General features: G+C 39.2%; 1 protein-coding gene across 1 annotated transcript; it reads left to right on the top strand.

Moving 5' to 3' along the window:
* Positions 1 to 1,033: 1,033 nt before the first annotated feature.
* TPH1 (tryptophan hydroxylase 1) lies at positions 1,034 to 21,055 on the top strand. Its single transcript, XM_065944398.1, has 10 exons — positions 1,034 to 1,150; positions 4,927 to 5,110; positions 7,277 to 7,377; positions 10,090 to 10,157; positions 10,297 to 10,493; positions 15,473 to 15,608; positions 16,329 to 16,455; positions 17,447 to 17,542; positions 18,278 to 18,411; positions 18,919 to 21,055. The coding sequence occupies exons 1-10, from the start codon at positions 1,034 to 1,036 to the stop codon at positions 19,091 to 19,093; spliced, it is 1,335 nt and encodes a 444-aa protein (XP_065800470.1). The 3' UTR covers positions 19,094 to 21,055.
* Positions 21,056 to 27,379: the final 6,324 nt, after the last annotated feature.

The raw sequence follows: 27,379 nt of genomic DNA, 5'->3' as shown, positions 1-27,379 counted from the left end.
ATACAGAGGCATATATATATATGACTGAAGGCAAAAGAAGGGGGCAGCAGAGGATGAGACGGTTGGATGGCATCACCCATTCAATGGACATGAATTTGAGTAAACTCCGGGAGATAGTGAAGGACAGAGGAGCCTTGTGAGAGTTGGACATGATTTAGCGGCTGAACAACAACAACAATATAAATATGTATATACACGCAATGGAATATTAGCCCTAAGAAGAATGAAATTCTGCCATTTGCAGCAATGTGGATGGACCCCGAGGGTATGATGCTTACTGAAATAAGTCAGAGAAAGACAAATCCTGTATGTTATCATTTACATGTGGAATCTAAAATATGAAACAAGTAAATGAAAATAACAGAAACAGACTTACAGATATAGAGAACAACTGGTGGTTACCAGTGGGGAAAGTAGAGGAGGAAGGGGCAAAATAGCATAGGAGATTAAGAGTAAAAATTACTATCTATAAAATAAATAAGCTACAAGGATATATATATTATACAGCATTTTATGATAACTTTAAATGGATAAGCTTTAAATGATATATAATCTATGAAAACATTGAATCACTAAGTTGTACATCTGAAACTAAAAAAATGATAAAGATCCAGTATAATGAAGTGCTAAAATTGTAGGGGGAGAGGAGGTAGGCTCTCACAGAGGAAGAGTGCTCAGTTCAGACCACAATAGTCAGGACGACTGCAAGAAGCCCATGGGCTTGAGTCATGCCCTGAAAGCACTGGATTAGGGGAAAAAAAAAGGAAACTACTAACATGTATTGTATGCCTATAATGTTCCAAGTACTATGCTAGGCAATCTTTTAGCTTATTTTGGTCTCATTATGGCCTTGCAAAGTATATCTGTACGTTCATGGTTTACAGATGAGGAAACTAAAACTTGGTTAATGTTATCAAATATTGTCTGAGTTTCAAATATCTGTGTTATCAAATATTGCCTACATCGCACAACTTTCTTTTTTAGACCTTTCTGTTTTCATACTTTGTTTTTAGAGAAGTACACCAAACTGATCATGATTGAAGACAATAAGGAAAACAAAGACCATTCCTTTGAAAGGGGAAGAGCAACCCTTATTTTTTCCTTAAAAAATGAAGTTGGAGGACTTATAAAAGCATTGAAAATCTTCCAGGTAAATACTCTCCATATTTTTGCATAAAACTTTTATGAAATGGGTCTATAAGATTATTTGTAAATTCATCATTGGTGGACTACAGAAATGTTTTAAGTACTTAAATTTCTAAAATATTGCTCAGTTCTATCAAATTGGCAAGGGATACAAACAATTTATAGAAATAATTTATTATTTAATAAAGAAATGGGGAAGAAAGGTTTACATCATAGATTTTGAAGAATCAAATTTTAATTTTAGTTAAATAAACATTCAGATTTTAATGATATTATTGATATTAATATGTTAAATTATATTTTATACAGCAAAATAGCAAGGCTTCTACAATTATATTGCTCCCTACTATCAGAGCTTCAATGCCTTTGGCACTTAACTACACCTTTGGTGTGAAGGAAAATTGATGTGATGTGTAGGGAAACAATCCGGCAATATGTATTGTGAGTCTTAAAGTGTTCACATGTTTTGGCCCAGTAATTTTACTTTCATAAGTCTATCTTAAGGAAATTGGGTCAGCCAGTCGGAACATGAAAATTTACAGAGTGCTAAGTGCACAGTGCCCTGCTAGATACAAAGACGTGGACCGGGGCAAAGCAGACACCGTGCCAGTCCTCAGAGTGTGTACAATCCAGTGGAGAAGACAAACACTAAACAATTACTTTTAGTAAATAAAAGATTGTTGTTGTTTAGTCACTAGGTTGTGTTTGACTCTTTTGTGACCCCATGGACTGTAGCCTGCCAGGCTCCTCTCCCAGGCAAGAATACTGGAGTGGGTTGCCTTTCCCTTCTCCAGGGGATCTGACTGATCCAGGGATTGAACTCGTGATCTCTGCATTAGCAGGCGGATTCCTACCCACTGAGCTTCTGGTGGCTCAGAGGGTAAAGAATCTGTCTGCAGTGCAGGAGACCCAGGTTTGACTTTCACTTTTTTTCACTTTTTCAACCAATAGGGGGCAACCATTTTCAACTCTTGTAACTATATTGTATAGTATTAACTTCTATATTTATAAACAATGTGTGTATTCTGCTGCTATTTCTTGATTTTTCCATCTGTAGATATTACCTATTGGTTTTCTCCAATGGAAGTAAACATTTGGCTTCCTTGGCACAATTCCCTTCCTAGAGGCCTGCTCAACTTCCCTTTCCCCCACCTTCCCAGTGTAGTTATGCCCCAATTTTTGGCTATATCAGTCTTTAGTGTTTTCATTATTAAGATTATGTAAATCTTGCTCAAAGAAAAGCCATATTATCCATTATTCTAATTTTTTATTTCTTTATGTACCTAGTACAAGATTACAACATAGTGTTTAAGGGCATAGACTATGGCTTTGAACAGCCTGACTTTGAATTCCAGCTTGAACACTTACTAACTGTGTGCCTTTGGACAAACTGCTTAACCTCTCTGTGCCTCTGTTTCTGTAATTGAATTATCTGATAGGGAATGTCTCACTTATTGCTTTAACTTTACTGGAATTTTCTTGGATCTTCTTGACTAAATTTTTCTCCTGGATGGGCTTTTAAATTATTTGGTTATATTTCCTTGCCCCATTCCATCAAGATTTTGATTTTAATAGCATTCATTTTAGATTGGTTTAGGAAGAATGGACATTTTGTGTCTTTTCCTCCAAAAACATAATTTATAGCTTTACATTTGTTCAAGTCATCATTCAAAAAATATCTATGAATTCATTCTTATTATAAACTTCATAAGAAATAGATTCCATGAAACTCTCCTTTGCTTCTGATCAGCTCCAGTATTTGTAGCTCACTTTCTTCTATTGGTTCCATGATAGATTCTACATTCCAAGATGAACCCTGCCTATTCCAGTTCCCAACATCCCTGACACTCACTTTCTATTGTTATTTATCAAGTTCATGTTCCATCTCATCCCTACTTTTGCTCATACAAGTCCCTCTTGTTTGGAATCCCCCTTCTCCCCTTCTGTTTATTAAGACTCAGTTCCTATTTACTTCATAGAAACTTCTACTTTCTCTAGCTCATGATGCTTTTTCCATTTGTTGAACGTCTTCTGCACCTTAAGCCAAACTATTTGTATTTTCTTAGTCTTTCAGGCTCCCTAGGTGGCGGTAGTGGTAAAGAATCCACCTGCCAATGCAGGAGACACAGAAATGAAGGTTTGATCCCTGGGTCGGGAAGATCCTCTGGACTAGGAAATGGCAACCCACTCCAGTATTCTTGCCTGGAAAATTCCATAGACAGAGGAGAATCCTGGCGGGCTACAGTCCACGGAGCCACAAAAAATTGGATATGACTGAGTGCGTGTGTGCATACACACACACACACACACACACACACACACTTAGTATTTTATGTGTTAGCCAACTAGATTGTCACCTTCTTGTATGTCTTGCCTTTCTTCATATGCTTCACTGCCCTTACCTGGCTACACAGGTGTTCATGAAGTTAATTTAATTTCGACATATTGGCATTGGAGAGCATCTACTCTTTCTCATTTTTTAGATGTTGGGTGATTGGTTCTTATGTTTCATGATTATGTCAGCAGGGTTTTCCCTCAGCACCCAGATTGGTAACAGAAGATACCCTCCCCTAGCAGGTTTACACATATGGCACCCACAGCTCAGGCTGCCCTGGGAAGACATCAGAAGAAGCAATCTGATTCAGCTGGTTACTTGAGTTTGTAGCCTAGTGTTGGGGTCCTTTAACAGACCGGAACCTGGTGGTACGGATCCGACGATAAGAAAGTGAAAGAGAGAAAGAGGCTGATATCCCTTGGTTTACGCAGAGGACCCATAAAGTCCTTGACACAGGACTTGCATCGCTCACGAAGGCACCAGGCGCCCTCTCGAGGGGGTCTTAGAAGCCGGGGCAGAAAACAGCACGACGGGTCTCCACGCTCCAGAGAGTCAGCCAGAAAAAGAGACAGAGAGAGAGAGAGACACACACACACACACAAAAAAGACCTGGGGACCTAAGCTCTGATGAAGCAAAGGTGCTTTAATGATTTTCCTATGAGTATATATAGGCTGTGGTACAAGAAACTTCTTTCGGGAATGATAGAGATCAGAAAACCAAATGTACAGCAACCGTTATCAAGGGAACAAAGGGTAATGTTAGTCACAAGGTCATGACACAATCCATATCTCAAGAAAGGGGAAGGAGACTCAGCAGTTTTGTCCTAAAGAGAATGTTTGCTAAAGGAGACCCAAGCCTGCCTCACACAGTGACCTCAGGCCCTGGGAGCAGCGCGCTGTTCCGCTTGAAGAGGGACAAAGGGCTCATGAGAGACAGCATGTAAGAATCCTCCCGTCAAACATCCCCTGACAGCCTAGGAGATAGGAGGTATTAAAAATTTTGTGTTCAAGCTGTTCATCTAGTTTTAGTAAATGGATTTTTTCAAAGGAAACTTTTCTTTCTGAAGGACTAAGCGCTAAGAAAACTTAAAAAAAAAAAAAACTAGCTTTTATTTGTGAGGAGTTTCAAAGAGTTCTTTTCATCTGGAAGACTAGGTCTTTTGATTTGAATGCCAATCAGTTGTGGAAATCTGGGGGACTCCCTAGTGGGTGTTCATTTCATTTGTTAGTTTTTGGAGGGTGTGATGAATTTTTCAAACTTAAAAAAAAAGTACCTAATATTTAGGAGGAATTGTTTTGCTGTTGGCAGCACTAAAAACCGACTTTTCCCCCATTGGCTACTATGACAAACGATGAGATTGATTTTTAGTGGTAATGAAAGTGATTTGCTCAGAGACTATAAACATTTGAGGCAGTCATGGATACGCTTCATCTTCTTTCCACAGGAGAAGCATGTGAACCTGTTACACATCGAGTCCCGAAAATCAAAGAGAAGAAGCTCAGAATTTGAGATTTTTGTTGACTGCGATATCAGTAGAGAACAACTGAATGATATTTTTCATCTGTTGAAGTCTCATTCTAATATTCTCTCTGTGAATCTACCAGATAATTTTACTGCGAAGGAAGACGGTAAGCTGAAAGGTGAAAATGCTACTCAGATGATTAAGTGCATAATATATGTGTCTGATCTTATGTTTATCTTAAACGCATAAAAGTAAAAATCAAACACTGTCTCTTCAAATTGCTTACAATCTGATAATAAAGAAGATACAAAATGTAACTGCTCAAGATGCTAAAGAAAAATTATAAAGCAACACTTTATGAGAGGCGAGAGAAGTGAAGAGGAAACCTTGAGTGTAATAAAGAATTCAGAATAGTTAGAAATCCATTTTGTTATCTCAATTTTTAAATTGTCAGGCATTTCTTGGTTTGACAAATCTCAATTTACAATCTCTGAGCACTTAATAACTCTTACAGGGCAGATTCTTAGCAGATATTAAATGGATATTTGAATTTGCTGAAAATGTTGACAATTACTGATGACTATGCATGCATTGGAGAAGGAAATGGCAACACACTCCAGTATTCTTGCCTGGAGAATCCCAAGGACAGAGGAGCCTGATGGGCTGCCGTCTATGGGGTTGCACAGACGTGGACACGACTGAAGTGACTTAGCAGCAGCAGCATGATATGAAATACTTTATATGTGAAATACAATGGTCTTCCTTGCCCTCGCTTCCACCAAAATCAATGGAAAAGCAGTAAAGCCCTCTAAGTTTTTAGATGCTCAGATAGCAAGAATATAGTCTAAAGTCTCTATTGTGACAAAATCCTTGTAATTTACTTAGGGCAAAAGACAAGCAAATAAATCAGTTACATTTTGTATATGGTATTCAATTTTAAATAATCCCTTCAGATTATGTAACAAGATTGGGGGTGTAATAAGCACCGATATGCATCTGTTATGTATTTGTATGGCTATGTGTGCTAAGTCAATTCAGTCGTGTCCAACTATTTGTGACCCCACGGACTGTAGCCTGCCAGGCTCCTCTGTTCATGGGATTCTCCAGGCAAGAATACTAGAGTGGGTTGCCATTCTCTTCTCCAGCGGATCTTCTTGACCCAGGGATGGAACCTATGTCCCCTGCATTGGCAGGCAGATTCTTTACTTGGGAAGCCCTGGACTTTGGTTACCTCATCTATAAAGTGATGAGTTTTATAGAGGCTAAATTGTCCAGTTGATATTTAGGAAACACCAGCTTGTGTCAGATATTTCTACTAAGAAATGGGGATATAAAAAAAATAATCTTACCCTAGAGTCATTACAATTCTTTTCTGTAAGACAGCCATATACGGATTCATTGCAGTAAAACATAGTCTAAGCTTGTGGAGAATTAGAATCATAGTCCCGGGAACCCAGAAGATAGAGAATTAGCGCCACCTACAGGGTCAGGGAAGGCTCATTTGATTTGGGTCTTGAAGGAGAAGGATATTCTAAGGAAAATTGAAAGATGAGTTGGATGGAGCAGGACTGGGAGTGGAATAGGTATTCCAGGGAAAAAAGAGCTTTAGAAAGGCTTGTATGTGTGAGGGATGGCAAGATCAAAGTGGCAAAGACATACGTGATCTCTAGGATACTTTTAATCAACAAAAATAAACATTCAGTGAAAGTGAAAGTCGCTCAGTCATGTCTGACTCTTTGCCACCCCACGGACTATACAGTCCATGGAATTCTCCAGGCCAGAATACTGGAGTAGGTAGCCTTTCCCTTCTCCAGGGGATCTTCCCAACCCAGGGATTGAACCCAGGTCTCCCGCATTGCAGGCAGATTCTTTACCAGCTGAGCTGCACATTCAGAGTTTTCAATAACATTCAGAGTTTTTAATAATTTAAAAATATTTAAATTTAAAGACATTCAGAGTTTTAAACATTTAAATTTAAAAACGTTCAGAGTTTTTAATAAATTTGTACCTTGATCTGTAAAGTTCATCCTTATCTACTTTTTAAGGATAGCTAAAGATGTAGCTTAAACTGTTTTGAACTTTTGGTCTGTGACTAAAATACATCATTTCTCCAAGACTTAGGAAATTAAGGCTCGAAATATTTTTAAATTCAACATTTTGAATAAGATGTACTTAGAACTAGAGCAACTTACTTGTTTACATTTTGCCCCAAAGTACAAGCTAAAATAAAAAAATCTCATCCAAATGCATTTGTGACTTCCTTAATTTCTTCTTTCTTATTGCCTAATTTAAGAGGATCTCTTCAACTGTTAGTGGTTTTTGTATTTTGCAGGTATGGAAACTGTTCCTTGGTTTCCAAAGAAGATTTCTGATCTGGACCATTGTGCCAACAGAGTTCTGATGTACGGATCTGAACTGGATGCTGACCATCCTGTAAATATTTTAAATATAAAATATAAAAATATAAAATTTTCATGAAAATCATTTAAAACAAACTAAAAAGTTAAGGGCATTATTTTTCTTTTTTAGAGAAAGTGCTTATTCTAGACTAAATAAGGATCTTGATTAATCTGAGTTTCAGGAAGTGTTATTAGACCTTCATGTTGGTGGACTTGATACCAAGTGACTGAAGAGCATCCAATTTCATTGACTCTACAACATCTGTCCCATGTCTGGGGTTCTTAAAATTGAGAACTCTTCCAAGAATTATACTACAGTTAAGACCATGTCTGCAGTTTCTATTAAAGTGTGATACAGTATAAGCTTGAGCTGGAGCATTACTAAGTCTGGAGCATTAGTACTTCTTATGAATGTCTAGGATCCTAGGAGGGGAGGAGAGGATCGAGTCCGTATTAGAGTTGTTCAGGCCAGGGATTTAATCTAGCTTCTATCACTCATTAGCTGTGTAAATGTGACCGCGTACTGCTTTAAATAGCCCCTAGCTGATCAGTGAATTTATAATAATATCTTATTAAGTAAGTATTGGAATTAATAAATTCCTGTAACTGCCCTTGGGGAGCTTACAGTCTAGCTGCAAAAGTAAGTTGTGTATATATAAATACACATACAAGATTTAAATATGAAAAGTGTGCTAAGTGGCTTGCAAAGGCTGTTTTGAGATATACACAAGGGAGGAAACACTTCTAGCTGAAGAGATCAGAGAAAGGCAACCTGTTAAGTTGATCTTAGAGAATTTTGGCAGGAAAGAGATGGGGAGAAAGGACAATTCATTGCAAAATGAGTAAAGATTCAAAGGTAAAAAAAATCTGGGACATGTTTACGGAAAGGGGAAAGGGGTGTAAATCAGTTTTACTGACCTACTACCAAGACCTGCTGATTTTCGCCTCCTAAATACTTCTTAAATTTGTTCTTTGTTTATTCTTATTGCCATATCCCTTAACTGGCTTCCCTGCCTTCAGCCTTGCCACCTCCATCCTATCCTCCTCATAGTCACAAGAATGATCTAAAGCCTGAGTGTCAACATTACCCCTTGTGTGTGTAAGTACAGATCTAAGGAAATTGAAAACATAAGTCCATGAGAAAACTTGAACAGGGATGTTCATGAAAGCATTATTCATAGTAGCAAAAAAGGTAGAAACAACCCAAATATCCACCCATGATGAATGGATAAGTAAAGCATGGTATGTCCCCCAAATGAAATATTAATGGCCATAAAAAGAGCGTGAAGTCTCAACATGTTACAGCATGGGTGAAGAACCTTGAAAGCACTGTCATAGTGAAAGAAAAGTCATTCACAAAAGGCCATATATTGTGTGATTTCTTTTATACACAATGTCCAGAGCAGGCACATTGCTAGCAATAGGAAGTAGATTAGTGACTTTCAGGACTGGGAGTGAAGGAAAATGGGAATAGACTGCAAATGAGTAGGATGTTTCTTTTTGGGGTGATAAAGTGTTCTGGAATTATGATGGAGGTGGTTGTACAATATCCTAAACCCCACTAAATTGTACACTTTAAAATGTAAGTTTTAAGGTATGTGATTTTACATCTTGCTAGTTGTTATTTAAAAAAAAATCCCAGAGACTTCCAATTACCCCAAGAGTAAAATCTAGGCTCTCAAACAGACCTTTATTAGCAGGGCTGTAACTAGTCTTCACCGTGCTCCACCTCACTCTCCAGACTCCAGCAGTGCTGGGTTGAGTATGTTTTCCTAGGCACAACACGCTAGTTTTCATTTCTGCGCTGTCCTTGGTGCTGGGCTTCCTGTCCCACACCGAGCCCTCTCAACTCCTCTTCTGAGACTTGGCTTAGGAGTCATCGCCGGGGACCCTTTCCTCACCCCCCTGTCCTCTTCACGTACTCTGGATTATGAGTTTCTCTTGTGAGTTCAAGTGGTATTTTGTGCCTGTCTCTAACAAGCCATTTATCATATTACTTCAAAATCATTGGTTAAAATAAACTCCTTGAAGACCCAGATTGTACTGTGCTTTTCTGAATTTTAGCACAATGCCAGGTGCATAGTAGGGACTTCTAAATCTATGTTAAACATACAAGTCTCATTCTTTCCTTTCAGTTGTCCTCCCCTTCTTCCCTATTTAGTTTTGATTATTTTAGTTTTGATTATTTTCTCCTGAGATTTGCTTTTTGATGCCTTATTTTGCCTATTTTTTCTTAATAGGTGTAAATCTTAATGTTACTATTTTGTCTATTTTTATTATCATTATTTGCTTCTGCAAATGATTAGTATGTCAGCATTTTGCAATAAACTCTGAGGCTAGATTCAGCTGCCATAATATCAAGTATTAGTAATTACTACTTTGTTATTAATTACAGGAAAATATAACTGAAGATGTAGTCAAACAATTAAGAAAAAAAACTCACCTTTGCAAAAGAGCCATGTACTTTAACGAGGGTGGCACTTTTCTTTTTCCTCAAACTATTTTATTTTTGTAGCTACTGTAGTATTTTTATATCCATAATATCTTTTATCTTTGTAGTCATTATCATATAAAGCTGTCATATAACAAAGACTTTAAAATGATCATAAACTTCTAAACAGTGCTTGCTCAAAATAAATTATACAGCTCTTCTTTATAATCATTCACATAATAATGAAATGTTTTCTAAATCATTTGTCCAGTATATTTTAGTATGGATATTTAAAAACTTTTCTTTAATTATTAGGGCTTCAAAGACAACGTCTACCGTAAAAGACGAAAGTATTTTGCAGATTTGGCTATGAACTATAAACAGTAAGTATACTATAAAAATAACTTAATCAACTTTGAAATAATGAAATAAATTCTGCTCATATAGTAAATAGAAAACAAAATATGTGCTACTGTTTATTGGATACTAATTCAAAATGACTTCTTCTCTTTATCTCATTAGTGGAGACCCCATTCCTAGGGTTGAATTCACTGAAGAAGAGATTAAGACCTGGGGAACTGTGTTCCGAGAACTCAACAAACTTTACCCAACCCACGCCTGCAGAGAATATCTCAAAAACTTACCTTTGCTTTCTAAATACTGTGGATACCGGGAAGATAATATTCCACAATTGGAAGATGTCTCAAACTTTTTAAAAGGTAATGAACTAATTAATTTTTATAAGGGGAGTAGTGAACTCTTTTTCAATCACAACAGAATTTTTAATAGAGGACTAATGTCTAGTTATATGGGAAGTCAGAAATTTTCTGTATTCTGTCCTGGAGAGTTGGGTACCACATTTGAAGCCGGACATTCATAACCTGGAGCAAATGTGGAGGAAAGTGAGCAGAATTGTAAGGGGATAGGAAAATGTATCAGATAAGTAAAATTTGAAGGATCCTTAGGGTACCTGGGAATTTAGGGGAGTTTATAGCTTTATTTAAATATTTGAAGGTCATCTTATGTATTAGAGGGATTATTATACAGCTCTAAAGTAAAGGACAGTTGGATAGAAAGAGCGAACTTTTAGTTCGAAACGGAGAAGATCTTGCTAAAATAGCCATTTGAAATGCAGGAGGCTAATGAGATAATTAGTTCTACATCCATGGAAATGTTCATGCAAAAGTTTCATACCCACTGAGGGATGTGATAGAGAATACTCAGGCACCTTCAGACAGGTTGGAGTAAATGATCTCTGAAGCCCCTTTCTACACTAAGATTCTATTGTTTTCCCAAGAAAGAAGATGTTTTAGGGGAAGCATAAATGAAGAGTAAGACAACTTTCCTCCTTTTAGTCCATCATGCTTACTTGGGCCAGGTTTCCTTATTTTTTCCTAGCAAAAATAAGAAATAAAATGAATGATCAATGATCTCCAGAGTCTACAGTATGTAAGAGAAATAAATATCCCCTTTGATCTCAGCAGATTAGGACCTTAGAGGAAAAAATAGAAGTTATGTTTTTGACTCATAGGGAGTTTAGTGAAAGTGAAAGTTGCTCAGTCGTGTCCAACTCTTTGCGACCCCAAGGACTATACAGTCCATGGAATCCTCCAGGCCAGAATACTGAAGTGGGTAGCCTTTCCCTTCTCCAGGGGGTCTTCTCAGCCCAGGGATTGAACCCAGCTGGATTCTTTACCATCTGAGCCACAAGGGAAGCCCAAGAGTGGGTAGCTTATCCCTTCTCCAGCAGATCTTCCCAACCCAGGAATCAAACCGGGGTCTCCTGCATTGCAGGCAGATTCTTTACCAACTGAGCATCAGGAAAACCCCAAAAGGAGTTTATCTTATGGAGTTGAATGATATGTAATAGTATTTTCCAATCATAATAGAGTTTATTACATAGACTGCTATAAACATATACATATTTTTTCAACTCTATAATTCTCATTCCTCAGCCACTATATACAAAACTAAGAACTAAACAGAAGATGGCAATATAGTTTTTACAAGGGAAGAACTCCTGGTAGTATTTCCTATGAAAACTAGGTTTAAAAATAGTAGTGATTAAGAATGGCAGAGAACCAAAGCACATGAACTTGTGGGGCTTAACAAAGATAGACTAACATATGCTACGGAAGCTATTATCAAATCACATTTACATGAGATTTAGAGGAAATATTTTGTTATGGATATGAAACTGAAAGCTGATCACTTGGGGTCTGGAGCTTGAGCAGGCTGCAGAGCTTATAGCTAAAGATGTTTCAAGGGAAAGTGTTAAAGACAGAAACCAAAATTAAAAGTCAGTTCCAACAAAATGTGAGTTGGAAAGGGCTACCTTCCCTGGAAAATATGGTGGCCACTAGACAACTGTGGTTGTTTAAGTAATTGAAATAAATGTAAATCAAGATGTTAGTTCCCCAACCGCATTAGCCACATTTCAGTGCTCAGTAGCCACACATGGCTAGTGGATACCTATTGGGTAGTCCACATAATGAACCTCTCCATCTTTTTGGAAAATTATTTTGCCCATCAGAGTGGGAGAATCCAAGTACAAAGGAATGGGGTGGAACTGGAATTACCAGAATGTGAGAACTGAAGTTGAAAGGTTCTAGGATGACCCACAAGACCTGCTAGAACTAACATTAAAACAAGATGTCCTTTTCATCAGAGGAGACTGGAATGCAAAAGTAGGAAGTCAAGAGATACCTGGAGTAACAGGCACGTTTGGCCTTGAAGTACAAAATGAAGTAGGGCAAAGGCTAACAGAGTTTTGCCAAGAGAATGCACTGGTTGTAGCAAACACCCTCTTTCAACAACACAAGAGACAACTCTATACATGGACGTCACTAGATGGTCAATACCGAAATCAGATTGATTATATTCTTTGCAGCCGAAGATGGAGAAGCTCTATACAGTTAGCAAAAACAAGACCAGGAGCTGACTGTGGCTCAGATCATGAACTTCTTACTGCAAAATTCAGACTTAAATAGAAGAAAGTAGGGAAAACCACTAGACCATTCAAGTATAACCTACATCAAATCCCTTATGACTATACAGTGGAGGTGACAAATAGATTCAAGGGAATAGATCTGATAGACAGAGTGCCTGAAGAATACGTACAGAGGTTTGTGACATTGTACAGGAGGCAGTGATCAAGACTATCTCCAAGAAAAAGAAATACAAAAAGGTAAAATGGTTGTCTGAGGTTGTCTTGCAAATATCTGAGAAAAGAAGAGAGGCTAAAGGCAAAGGAGAAAAGGAAAGCTATACCATCTGAATGCAGAGTTCCAAAGAATAGCAAAGAGAGATAAGAAAGCCTTCCTCAGTGATCCATGCCAAGAAATAGAGGAAAACAATAGAATGGGAAAGACTAGAGATCTCTTCAGGAAAATTAGAGATACCAAGGTAATATTTCATGCAAAGATGGGCACAATAAAGGACAGATATGGTATGGACCTAATAGAAGCAGAAGACATTAAGAAGAGGTGTTAAGAATACACAGAAGAACTATGCAAAAAAGATCTTCAGGATCCAGATAACCACGATGGTGTGATCACTCACCTAGAGTCAGACAGCCTGGAATGCAAAGTCAAGTGGGCCTTAGGAAGCATCACTATGAACAAAGCTAGTGGAGGTGATGGAATTCCAGTTGAGCTGTTTCAAATCCTAAAAAATGATGCTGTTAAATTGCTGCACTCAATGTGCCAGCAAATCTGGAAAACTCAGCAGTGGCCACAGGACTGGAAAAGGTCAGTTTTCATTCCAATCTCAAAGGAAGGCAATGCCAAAGAATGTTCAAACTACTGCGCAATTGTACTCATCTCACACGCTAGCAAAGTAATGCTCAAAATTCTCCAAGCCAGGCTTCAACAGTATGTGAACTGAGAATTACCAGATGGTCAAACTGGATTTAGAAAAGGCAGAGGAACCTGAGATCAAATTGCCAACATCTGTTGGATCATAGAAAAAGCAAGAGAGTTTCAGAAAAACATCTACTTCTACTTTATTGACTACGCCAAAGCCTTTGACTGTGTGGATCACAACAAACTGTGGAAAATTCTTCAAGAGATGGGAATACCAGACCACCTGACCTGCCTCCTGAGAAATCTGCATGCAAGTCAAGAAGTAACAGTTAGAACTAGACATGGAACAACAGACTGGTTCCAACTCGGGAAAGGAGCACGTTAAGGCTGTATACTGTCATCCTGCTTATTTAACTTATATGCAGAGTACATCATGTGAAATGCTGGGCTGGATGAGGCACAAGCTGGAATCAAGATTGCTGGGAGAAATATCAATAACCTCAGATATGCAGTGATACCACCCTTATGGCAGAAATCGAAGAACTAAAGAGTCTCTTGATGAAAGTGAAAGAGGGGAGTAAAAAAGTTGGCTTAAAACTCAAAATTCAGAAAACTAAAATCATGGCATCTGGTCCCATCACTTCATGGCAAATAGAAAGGGAAACATGGAAACAGAGGCTTTATTTTCTTGGGTTCCAAAATCACTGCAGATGGTGACTGCAGCCATGAAATTAAAAGGTGCTTGGTTCTTGGAAGAAAAGCTATGACCAATCTAGACAGCATATTTAAAAGTGAATATGTTACTTTGCCAACAAAAGGGTCCATCTAGTCAAAGCTATGGTTTTTCCAGTGGTCATGTATGTATGTGAGAGTTGGACCATAAAGAAAGCTGAGCACTGAAGAATTGATGCTTTTGAACTGTGGTGTTGGAGAAGACTCTTGAGAGTCCCTTGGACTGCAAGGAGATCCAACCAGTCCATGCTACAGGAAATCAGTCCTGAATATTCATTGGAAGGACTGATGCTGAAGCTGAAACTCCAATCCTTTGGTCACCTGATGAGAAGAACTGACTCACTGGAAAAGACCCTGATGCTGCGAAAGATTGAAGACAGGAGGAGAAGGGGATGACAAAGGATGAGATGGTTGGATGGGATCACTGACTCGATGGACATGAATTTGAGCAAGCTCCGGGAGTTGGTGATGGACAGGGAAGCCTGGTGTGCTGTAGTCCATGGGGTCGCAAAGAGTCAGACACGACTGAGTAACTGAACTGAACTGAACTGAGAGTTTGAAATAAAGGACAGGATTAGAGCTTATAGAGGTCCCCACTTGCTGCCACTGCAGCAAGTGTCTTTTACAGTGGGCATGCAGTCTCAACTGTTGGGGAATGAAAGAGCACCAGTCAGTTCAGATAAAGAAACTACAAGGGGGAGTAATGGCTAAAAGAAGCTAAAAATGTCATAGTTTCAAAAAACGGTTCTGATCTAAATTAATAGATTTTTAAAGTTTTTTTTTTTTTTTTTTTAAAGAAAGATTGTCTAAGGGTTAGTTTAAGCTCTTCATAGAGATAGCAAGTTGTAGTGTAGGACCTGGGTTCATCCTACGTTTATCATCTACTGTGTGGCCTTGGGCACATTATTGAGTCTTTGAGCCATAGTTTTATAGTTGGCACAATGAAGAGACTGAACTTTAATTCATAAACATGAAAGGAGATGTCATGTGTAAAAATTCATAATTCATTGTCTGGCCACCGTAAGTGCTTAATAATTATGACTTGTATGACACGTTTTAATTTCATGTTCTCCCTCAAAGTGTCAACTTGGTGCCACTGGCAGAATTAAAATGTTGCAGTGACTAGTCTATTCTGGTGAACATTTTTCTCCTTTGCTTTGCAGAGCGCACAGGTTTTTCCATCCGTCCTGTGGCTGGTTACTTATCACCAAGGGATTTCTTATCAGGTTTAGCCTTTCGTGTTTTTCACTGCACACAGTATGTGAGACACAGTTCAGATCCTCTCTACACTCCAGAACCGTAAGTACTCCTATTGCAGCATCCATCCATCAATATGGTACTTACCTCATGAGTTTTTTTTTTTTTTCATGAAGATCAAGTGAATTAGCGCATGTAAAGCATTTTGAATGGTGCCTGGCCTGTAATACATGTTCTATGCACTATACATGTTAGCCAATATTATTACCAGTAGTAATTGACAACCTGTTAGGTACCAAGTACTGTTCTAAGCATAGGGGATGTAAGACTGAAAAAAATTCAAAGTTTCCTGCCTTTATAGGGCGTATATTCCAATGGGAGATATAGACAATAAACAAACAAGTAAATATGAATAAAATAGAGTATCAGGTGGTTATAAATTCTATGGAGAAAAATAAAGTAGGGAAAAGGGACAGAGGGGTGTGTGTGTGTGGTGTGTGTTTCTATTTTGAAAAGGATGATCAGAGAAGAACTCTCTGAGAAGGTGACATTTGAACAGAGACCTGACTTGGGGGTGGAGGTGGGGCGACATGTGGATGTCTCTGGGTATTTGCGTGAATTTGTGTATATGTGTTTGTGAATGCCCAAGGTTTTGAACCAAAATAATTTCTTTACTATAATAATGTCCTTTGTGGTCCATTTCCAAAGTAATACCACATGATCAGTTTGAATAAAAGTAAGATCAGGTTTTTATTTGATTAAATGGTTGATCATGCATTTATGTTAAACGTCATAGTGTGACAACTTGTACCTCTTTTTCAGAGATACCTGCCATGAACTCTTAGGTCATGTCCCCCTTTTGGCTGAACCTAGTTTTGCTCAATTCTCCCAAGAAATTGGCCTGGCTTCTCTCGGAGCTTCAGAAGAGGCTGTTCAAAAACTGGCAACGGTATAAATCTGGAAATCAATTAAGATCATTAATTCTTAACTGGGGTGGGATGTGGGTATTTGTGTAGTTTAAAAGTACATATTCCAGATGAGCATTAGAAAATTTGTCTCTGCTCATACTTAATTTAATTAATTTAAATAACATTAAAGGAAGACATTTAAGGTTTATCCAAAGAAGATGTGGTAGGCTACAGTCCACAGGGTCGCAAAGAGTCAGACATGACTGAGCGACTTCACTTCACTTCAAAGAAGACATGAGCTTAAAAAAAAAGGGCAGAGAAACAAAGAACACTAGAATACAGCAACGTTAATAGTTTATATACCTTTTTTTTCAGTAAAAATGATAGGTTCTCTAAAATGATGCTAAAAATATTTTTTAGCACTTTATAAGACATCATGCTGGATATAGAAAGATGAGTAAAGTCTAATTCCCACCTTCAAGGAACTTAATGTGTTAGTCACCCAGTCATGTCCTACTCTTTGTCACCTCTTGAACTTTTGCCTGCTAGGCTCCTCTGTCCATGAAATTCTCCTGGCAAGAATACTGGAGTGGGTAGCCATTCCCTTCTCCAGGGGATCTTCCTGACCCAGGGGCTGAACCTGGGTCTCCTGCATTGCTGGCAGATTCCTTACTGCAGAGCCACCTGGGATGCCCATAAAATGGTTTATTGTATTTTAAAATTAATTAGTCAATATTTAAATTTTGTCTCAGTTTACATTTGAATATGGTAAATATAGCTAGCTATATCCCACATAAACAGATGGTCCTTAGGGCCCTCAGTTATTTTTAAAAAGTATTTAAGAATTCCGGGAACAAAAGTTTGAGAAGTCTGACTTGGTCAAGGCCAGACTGTAGAAATACTTGTGAGCTAGTCTGAGGGTCTTGGATTTTATTCCAGGGTAATTTAGGTCAGTGACTAAGAGTCGTAATTTGTTTTAAATTGAGCCTTTCATGATGACTATGTGAAAGTAACACCGATGTCCTTTTGCAGTGCTACTTCTTCACTGTGGAGTTCGGTCTGTGCAAACAAGAGGGGCAGCTAAGAGTCTTTGGTGCCGGCTTACTCTCTTCCATCAGTGAACTCAAAGTAAGAGTTGTAAATATTTGCACGTGACCATGTTCACTTAATGTAATTGATACCACCTGAAATAGTTTCTGGATTTGAACAAGAGCTTACTGTGGAAAATACTTGGGGTGGCAGTAAGCATTACCTAAGAGGTATTTTTCTCTTTCCTAAGTTTTCTGAATATAGATGCCTATTCAGAATTAGATGTATCTTCTAAATAAAAAAATATTTTAAAGCTTTTGCTTAACAAAGTCTTGCTGTTTCCTCTCTGGTGTGCTAAGAATAACTTCAGTACTTTCTAGGGAATTCTTCAATGAGATTTATTAGGTATCCAATAAAGGAATGAACCTCTGTTTGTTAGGTGGTGAGTGTATATTCAGTATTGTCCAAGGTACAGTCCTGCTCTCAAAGAGCCCACTACCTGCAGGAGGGTACAAGTCACGTACAGAAATAACTACTGTTGAGTAGAAAGCAGATGCCATATTAACAGTAAATAAATAAAGATCCTTGGGTTCATCCTACATGGAGAAGAGTTTTATAAAGAGTGGGGCATTTATAGGGAATAGCAATTCATTTATTTTGCTTTAGTATATTGTGGATTAAATAGAGATGTATAGGAAATAAGTTTGGAATTGTAGACTGGGACCACTGCGTTAGTAATACATTCAGAGGTGTGCTGATTCTGGCAGTTGTGTGAAGAAGGTGATCTATGAAAATGGATAGTATTCTTTGATTCACAAACTCTTTGTCCTCTAGCACGCTCTTTCCGGACACGCCAAAGTAAAGCCCTTTGACCCCAAGATTACATGCAAACAGGAGTGTCTCATCACAACTTTTCAGGATGTCTACTTTGTATCTGAAAGCTTTGAAGATGCAAAGGAGAAGATGAGGTAAAGTATATCTTCCTCATGCCTTAATTTTCCTCTGCCTTAGATAGGTCCAGTAATGTAACAAGTCACAGAAGTAAGCAGCTAATAATTAGAAGTCCTCTAAGCCTTCTGCCTGGAACATATCTCCCTTCCACAGTAAATATTTAGGATGTGTTGTTTACAGTGATGTTCAGGGTTGCAAATATGAATCAGATACACTGAGAAATTGGTTACTTCCCATTCCTTCCTATCAGAGAATTTATAATCTAATAGGGAAAATAAAATGTATGCAAATTACTATGTAACAAATTGGAAGCCTCAAAGAGATACAGATGAAACATTGTTCTGCATTTTATCCAGGAGCAATTCATTCCAGCCAGGGGAAAGGGAAAGCTTAATGGCATTTGAAAAAGGACTTGAAGTATACATAGGGTTTAGATATGTTCAACGTTAGACTAATGGACAGTATTCCGTTTTCATCATTTTCCCCCTAGAAACTGATTGCCTTTTATTTGTTTTCTTATATAGAGAATTTACCAAAACAATCAAGCGTCCATTTGGAGTGAAGTATAATCCTTATACACGGAGTATTCAGATCTTGAAAGATACCAGGAGTATAACCAGTGCCATGAACGAGCTTCAGCATGAACTTGATGTTGTCAGTGATGCCCTTGCTAAGGTCAGCAGGCAGCTGAGCATCTGACAGTTACCGGTCCTAATCCCAAAAGCATCTGAGCACCAATTCGGAGACCTGTGGGCCAACTGTGGCTTTGCTTGAAGACCTGATTGTGGAAGGACAGCAGCCAAACAACACGCTCTACTCCCATTCTTTAAGGGACCATTACTCTTTGAAAACGTGTACCCAGATACCCCGAGCACGCATCTAGATATTTTAGCCACTACTTATTTTTTTCTTTTGGTAACAGCTTTTGGAAGTATAATTTACATACTATACAATTCACTGACCATCCCAGTTTTTATAGAGAATTTGCTTGACCCAATGGATAGATCTGTTCTTAGCTTGATTTTATTTTCCCCAGTTCTTCTTGAGTAAAATGATGATCACTTAAGATACCTTGATGGTTATTATGGAGCTAATCCATATTGTTATCTAAGATCCTCTTATTTCTACAGTATCTTACTAATCATCAAATTTGGGCCAAGCTTGGTCGCATTCACATGCCTCAATTTAATAGGAAACCAACTCTCCACTGCTAGCCTGAGCAAAAGCAGAGAGGACTTTGCATATGAAATATGCCTAATAAAGAGCAGATAGTCTAATTTTAAGTGTAATGTCTTTTAGGGAAATAGGAGTATCTAAATCTAGAAAGGCTGATTGGGACATAATCGTTAAGAATATGTGACTTTATTTTGTAGGCACTAGGGAGCCCCTGCTGAGTGACCATCCTCCTTGGGGATGGTCTTTTCTTTCTAGGCGCTGTGTGTGTTTTACACGATCTGCCTTACTGAGGAGGCCAAAGGGAACTTAGTGGGAATGCCACTTGCAAGGACCTGAACTCAGACATGCAGCCCCAGAGAATGTCCTCAGGTTAGCACGAGACAGTGTTGATAGAGGGAGAGTTAAAACTGAGGCAGAGGAGAGACATACCAAGCACTGTATCTCCAAGGTATAAGGGGAGACCATAAATAGGAAGGCCAGGCCTGAGGGCATAGGGTGGGGAAATGGAGAAGAAGATGGTGTAAGAAATGTCAGGAAGGGCATTTAAGCCTGACACTGAAACAGTGACGGTAGCTAGCACTGGCTTCTATGTGGTGTCAGCGGTGTAGTACAAGGAGCAGGCCTGGTATTAACGGGTGACTCTGGAGTCCACAGGACAGGCTTTTATTTCTTCAGTTTGCTCCTTTTCTCCCCCTACCCGATAAAAGAAGACTTTCCTCAAGTTTCTGCTTTTGGCCCTCTTTTCTCTCTGCTTTCTGTTCATGGAGATGTCATCCGTGTCCATAACTTCAATTCTTATTCCATACGTCTCCCATATTTGCAATTCTAACTCTTAACACCTGTTTTGAGTTTTTGCCTTTTAAATCCAACTGCCTACTAGATGCTCCCATCTAATGCCCCATAAATTAGGCCAATGTTGTGTAACTTCTTGTCACACTATTTACATAGAATGAAATGGGGTTGTGCAAAATGGCAGCCCTGCCAAGAATTTTAAACTCTACAGGTCCAAAGAGGAACTCAGAATCACCTGAGTATTGTGCTCCATCAGTTTCCTCTCCCACTGATCTCATTTTTAGTAATGGTGAATGAAACTGAAACTGTTAGTCACTCAGTCATGTTTGACTCTGTGACGCCATGGACTGTAGACCACCAGACTTCTCTGTCCGTGGGATTCTCCAGGCAAAAATACTGCAGTGGATAGCCATTCCCTTCTCCAGGGGATCTTCCCGAGCCCAGGATCGAACCTGAGTCTCCTGCATTGCAGGCAGATTCTTTACTGTCTGAGCCACTAGGGAAGCCAGGGTCATATTTTCAGCCAATTTTCTGTTCTTAATCAGCTACTTTAAAAATTGGGTCCTTAATTTTTTTCACATTAATAGTCAAACTGTATACCATTTAACTTTTTTTTTCAACAGATCACTAGGTATTTTAATCCTTTTTAGGCCTCAAAGGATAATTTTAAAACTCTTAAAATTTATTTCATTTTATGTTATACAAGGAAGTAGAATTAGGAAGAGTAATTTATGCTACTTCAGATTTTTACATTACCTGTAAATTTTAATAGCTGATCAACTGTTAAATATACCTTTGATAGTACTAGATCTAAGTCAGTTAATCTGAAACCATTTGAAATACTGGTTAGGTAGCTTATAGTATTTGGTTGCAAGGAAATCTATGAAGCAAACCATGATAGATAGCAAATAACAGCAAATTATGCATACTGTGTCTGGTTATTTTCATACAACCTTGATTATGGTAAAGAATCATAGTTATTGAATTTTTAAATGATGGTATTTCAAATCACTCTATGATTAAAACACACTAAAGTAAATGTTAAAGACACAACAATTATAATTCACATCTTCAGAATAATGGAAATATTTTTTTTTTATGATTGATTTCAGATCTTCTAACCTCTGAATTTGTGATATTTGGTAAATGAGGAATCCTTAGAGTCTTAGAGGTTTCATGCATTTTAAATATATTTCTTCAAAGCCTCAAGGAATATGTTAATACTTACTCAAATATCAGAATAGATTTGAACCAAAAGTGTGGTTCATAATTCTTAATCAGTGAGTTATTACTCAGAGACATAGATGGTATTTTCCTGACTTTTTGAAGAACACGTCAAAATCTGGCTTTCAGAATGCCTACATTTCTTAATCTGCCTATTTTGTCATTTGGAGTTATACAGTTGTAATGACACACCAAAATGTGTCCAAACTGAAAGAAAAAAATCCTGGAATTACTAGAGCAACACATAAGGGGTTCACTTATTAATCTCTAGGAAATGTATAAAGACACTGTGGTCTTATTTCAGTCTTGTCTTTATTTTACAATGTGATACACATTTATGATTTGAAAGTTTGTTAGTCATTTGGATAATAAAAGGACACAAAATTTATGTTTTCAATAAGCATATATTTTTTGTCAAATGTTTGTTAAAAATGGATTTAAATGTATATTAGCAATTTTATTAGTTTCAAAAATCTGTAACATCCTTCTTCTTTTTAAAAAACTTATGAAAATGTGATATAAGTGAAGTCAAATACACCTGGAAAACCTAGGAACCACTTTTTGGAATTCTTGATAAAGTTTTGGTTTCATGTTTCTCATCTGTTAAGTGGGTTAGATGTACTTTCCTGGGTTATTGTAAGAATTACACTGTGAGAGGACTCTGTAAAAATAAACTTATTAGCCATATGTAAAGAATCATTGGGGCTTCTCAAGTGACTCAGTGGTAAAGAATCAGCCTACCAATGCAGGGGACACGGGTTTGATCCCTGGTGCAGGAAGATCCCCGAAGAAGGAAATGGCAACTCACTCCAGTGAGAACCCCATGAGGAGCCTGGCATGCTGTACTCCTTGGGGTCACAAAAGAGTCAGACCTGACTTAGCCACTGAACAACAGCAAAGAATCATTAATCTCCTTATCAGAACGCCTTCATAGCTTCTGGATGATTTTATCTTCCTCCAGAAGGAATTAACTTTTGCTTGAGCAGGCAGTGTATAATGGCAGGGGGTGCTCATCTTAGTCCAGGCAGGAACTAAGTCAACTTGATGATATGTTTCAGTCTTTGCTGCTGCTGCTGCTGCTGCTAAGTCACATCAGTCGTGTCTGACTGTGTGACCCCATAGATGGCAGCCCACCAGGCTCCTCCATCCCTGGGGTTCTCCAGGCAAGAAGGACTGGTCTATTTCCAGGTCACCTCTACTCTTAGGGTGCGACTCTTTGGGATTCTCAAAGGAGAGCTTTGAGTATGTACCAGGGCTTCTCCTGGGGGATCCTGGACTTCTGCTCTCCTCTGCTTTACTCTTATTCCCCAGATCACATAAAATTGCTAAAAGTACTGTTCATTTTCTCAGCTTCTCAACTGCTGCTTTCAGCCCAGCTCTTTCTTTTTTTTTTTCAGCCCAACTTCTTAGCCTCCAAGTCACTGCTTGCTAATTAGCAAATGCTTCAAGCAGAAAAGTAGTGCCAAATGAAATCTCTCAGCTTTTAGATCCTGGCCCTCCAAGTTCTGGCTGCTTTCATAGCCCTCCAATGACTTAAAACAAATTTAAAAAATATTTTCCCATCTTTCCTAATTGTTTTTGGTGAGAGAACTGATCTGTAGCTAGCTAATCTGCCTATATTAAAAGCAGAAATCTGACCTTGGAGTAAATCACTTAATTTCTTCGAGCCTCAGTTTTCTCACCTATAAAATAATGATTCCAACAGTAGTTATTATACCAGTAAAATTGAGAGGATCAAATAAGATAATCCAAAAGAAAAAACTTCCTAACCTGTATAGTATACAGATATATTCCATATACTCAGAAAACTTCATATTTTCCTCTTATGGGGAGACAAGGCACCTGAAAGTGTTACCATCAAATAATTCAAATATAGCTTCATTCAATAATTCATCAAATAATTTGTATCTAGCTTCATTGCTCAAACTTATGTCTGACTCGATGGACATGAGTTTGAGCAAGCTTGGGGAGCTGGTGACAGACAGGGAAGCCTGGCATGCTGCAGTCAATGGGGTCGCAAAGAGTTGGACATGACTGAGTGACTGAACTGAACTGAGCTTCATTCAAGAACTGAAACTCAACCAAGTTGCTAATGGGAAGTCAGTGGTATGTACATAGTTCAAATATTGATAGTAGCTTCACTGCAACGCTTTCAAGAAATTATATTAAGGGATATAACTTAATAATAAAAGTTAGTTAAAGTACTGATGCAAGTACATTCAAGGGATGAAACTGGGTAACAACTGTATTCTTCCAGATCCTCTCACTGTGAAAACTGACTAGGTTTTTCCTTCATGTGCCCCTTTGGATGAAATCTCAGGTCCCTGTCTTAAATTTTCTGGTCACTTTAAGTCCTTAGCTTCTAACCTCTTTCTCTCATTTCAGTATTTAAAAATCCCAGTGTTGTGAAAAAGTTCAAAACATTAAATTTTAAGATTAAAGTTTTTCCTCTCCTCTAGAACTGAGAAAGGAAGAGATGTGCTTTGTGTTTTTATTTTCTTGTGGCTCATTCCCTACTCACAAGAATGCCTCTGGCTCCACCAGGGTTTGGGGATGGTGATGAGGAGGAGAGGTAAGGAGTAAGAAGTTCTTTTTGGTTTGATACTATTGACTTGGTATATATACTTTCTGTACTTGGTAAGTATTTAATGTTGACTCATTGTCTGTGGGTGTTTTGAAAGAGCTTCCCACTTCTTATTTCTTGGAATCTCTTAATTCGGGTATATTAATGTCTCTGACTGGGATGTTGAATTCATCTCGCTCAGCCTCTATGAATCTAGTAGGCAACTCTCCTGTGGGTGTCCCTTCAGCCCTCCAGAAATTCCCATGGGCTGGGTCTAACACTATACCCTGGCCAATTTGCTCTCGCATGGCTAACACTCACATAGAAGATATTCAGACATTCTTTGTCTTAAAAAACTCTGGACATGAAAGACCTCTCCAAAGTATCAGTGTCTCTGCTCACTATCAGAGCAGTTATCCGGCCAGAAGCCATTGGACATTTCTCAGCATGAATTGGACAGCAACCTGAAGTGAAAGGCACTTGGCTGTGTCCGACTTTTTGCAACCCTCTGAACTATACAGTCCATGGAATTCTCCAGGTCAGAATACTGGAGTGGGTAGCCTTTCCCTACTCCAGGGGATCTTCCCAACTCAGGGATCAAACCCAGGTCTCCCGCATTGCAGGTGGATTCTTTACCAGCTGAGCCACCAGGCAAGCCCAGACAGCAACCTCCCTGGTCCCAATCTGGAGGGATACATGCCAAGTTCTCTCAGTGGCCCTCCTGACGCTTGCCTTTCTTTAGACACAAAATAGGCAGGATTCATAGTACATTGACAATTATTGCACATATCCTCTCAGAATTCTCTCTCAGCCTTCAACCTCTTTCATAGACTTCCGGGGTATGAGAAGGTTTCTAGACACCTTCACAAGTTCTGCTTTGGTGGTTTTGTACCTCATTTTATAATGTGGGAGTAATTGGCACGTATTACCTTAGAGTCTTAGCCAAATGGAGATGAGGAGAGTCTCATTTTATACTATTACACATGCTTAAAAGGAATGGTCAGGGACTTCCCTGGTGGTCCAGTGTTAAGAATCCACCTGCCAATGCAGGAGACAAGGGTTTGATCCTTGGTCAGGGAAGATACCACCTACAGTGGGGCAACTGAGCCCCGTGTGCTGCCACTACTGAAGTCCTTGCGCCTACAGTCCATACTCTGCAACAAGAAAAGCCACTGCAATGAGAAGCTTGCACACTGCAATGAACAGTAGCCCTCGCCCACCACAACTAGAGAAAGGCTGTGTGCAGCAATGAAGATCCACCACAGTCCAAAATATTAATTATTTAACTTTTAAAAAAGGAATGATATTCTGGTCATATAAAAGGCCACTCTTATAAAAACAGGCTTCCCTGGTGGCTCAGCTGGTAAAGAATCTGCCTGCAATGCTGGAGACCTGGGTTTGATCCCTGGGTTGGGAAGATCCCCTGGAGAAGGGAACAGCTACCCACTCCAGTATTCTGGCCTGGAGAACTCCATGGACAGTATGTGGTCACAAAGAATGGGACATGACTGAGAGACCTTCACTAAATCGTTTAACTTATAAAGCAATCAGCAAACAGTATAGTTTTTGCACATCAAGTTCTCTTGAGAACAAAGAGCTGCTTTGCCTCTCTAAGGTTTGCATTTTTATTAGCGTGGTCCTCCATGTTTTCAAGATGCCGAAGACTGGACAGGTAAACGTGAGGTGTTGCCCTTAAGTGGTCTTAAGGCAGAAACACAAAGGAGTGGGAAAGAGTGGGAAGTACTCTAAGAGCTCAGGGAGACACTAGCAAGGGCCTCTCAGGCATAAAGGGTGATGAGTACTGGAGGCTTGTGTCAGTAGAGGGGTCAAGAACCACTGAATATGGACTATTTTTATAATGGGACCCCATTTGTACCAACAGGATAATTTGTGAATTGGAGTGTGGGTTATGTACAAAAAGTACAAAAAAGAAAATAAAAATCACCTGTAATCCAACACCCAGCATGTGGAGGCATGAAATTGATATAAAATTTGCTTTAATGATACATCATGAATATTTCTGTTACTATTTTACAAAACATGTATTTTTAAAAAAAATGGCAGCAGTATTCAAGTGCATGGCTATATAATTTAATCAATTTGTTTTTGAACTTTAAGGACTTTAGATTCTAAGCTCTTTACTATTTTTTTTTTTTTCGAGCTCTTTACTATTATATGTAACCCCATAATGAATAACTTGCAGTCCAAGAGTTTGTGCATAGTTCCAATATTTTTCCTTGTGATAAATGAGCAGAAGTGGAACTACTGACTAAATGACTATCTTCATATTCATAATATTCTTTGCTACATTTTCCTTCAGAAAAATTGTCGGGTAGTGTATGGAAGTGTGTCTGATAAAAACTGTTTTATATGAAAATTTTTGTTGGGTGAAAATCATTCAGTTATTATTCAAGTTACTACCTGATGATCAGAATCCGGGCCAGGGCTATGTTGGGGGTGCTGAGGGTTAGAAGGCCTCCCCAGCAGGCAGGAATCAGTTGAAAACCAACCTCCCTAGTTCAACATCTCGGGGGTGAGTTCCCGCTCGGTGCCAGGAGCTGAGGGCGTTGAGCAACGCTGTAAGACACTACATTCGCCCACTAGGAAGCACACTTCGATTTTGCAAACTGCACACCAAAGCAGGTCCGAAGCCAGTTTGGCCCAAGACAGAGTCAGGACCCTTTCCACCCCGCTTCCCAGGCTCAATTTCTTCCCCATCAAAATGGTGATGCAATCCCCGTCCCGTCAGCCACTCTGGGCAGTCACGGGTCTCTAACCTGAGCTAGCTTTGTGAACAGTTTAGTGTAGTGCAAGCGTACAGAATTATTACTAAAAATAGAGTGCGAGGGGAGGGAAGGAGACGCGAAGCTGCCGGGCGAGACAGGAGGCAGGGGGCGGAGACGCTCGTAGCGCGCCGGGGTGGGGTGATGGGCAGGCAGCTCCGGGAGCGTCGGACCCGCTCCCTCCGGGGCCAGGTTAGCAGCTGCAAGAGGGCGCGGCCCACTGCCAGCCGCAGACCCCTCCCCGGCGTGGGCGCCGCATACTCTTCACCAATCCCTCCCCAGGCCGGCCCCGCCCTCGGCAAGCCTCTCCCGCGGCGGACTCCGCCCCGCCCCCTCCCTGCCCGCTCCGCGGCAGGTCCCACCCCGCTTCCAGGGAGTGCCCCGCCCCGTCCCCTCTCTGGAGAGGGCCCGCCCCCAGCCCCGCCCTCTCTCCGGGAGGGCCCCTCC

This window comes from Muntiacus reevesi, chromosome 9 (genome assembly GCF_963930625.1).
Source record: "Muntiacus reevesi chromosome 9, mMunRee1.1, whole genome shotgun sequence".
NCBI lineage: Eukaryota > Metazoa > Chordata > Mammalia > Artiodactyla > Cervidae > Muntiacus > Muntiacus reevesi.
This window is presented reverse-complemented; position numbering and strand designations above follow the sequence as displayed.

What these genes read in the sequence shown, in the direction of transcription:
- TPH1 (XM_065944398.1), top strand. Translation starts at nt 1,034, where the DNA reads ATGATTGAAGACAATAAGGAAAACAAAGACCATTCCTTTGAAAGGGGA. An exon ending in AAGCATTGAAAATCTTCCAG is followed by an intron (nt 1,151 to 4,926) that starts GTAAATACTCTC and finishes TTCTTTCCACAG; the next exon opens with GAGAAGCATGTGAACCTGTT. An exon ending in AACTGGATGCTGACCATCCT is followed by an intron (nt 7,378 to 10,089) that starts GTAAATATTTTA and finishes TTTAATTATTAG; the next exon opens with GGCTTCAAAGACAACGTCTA.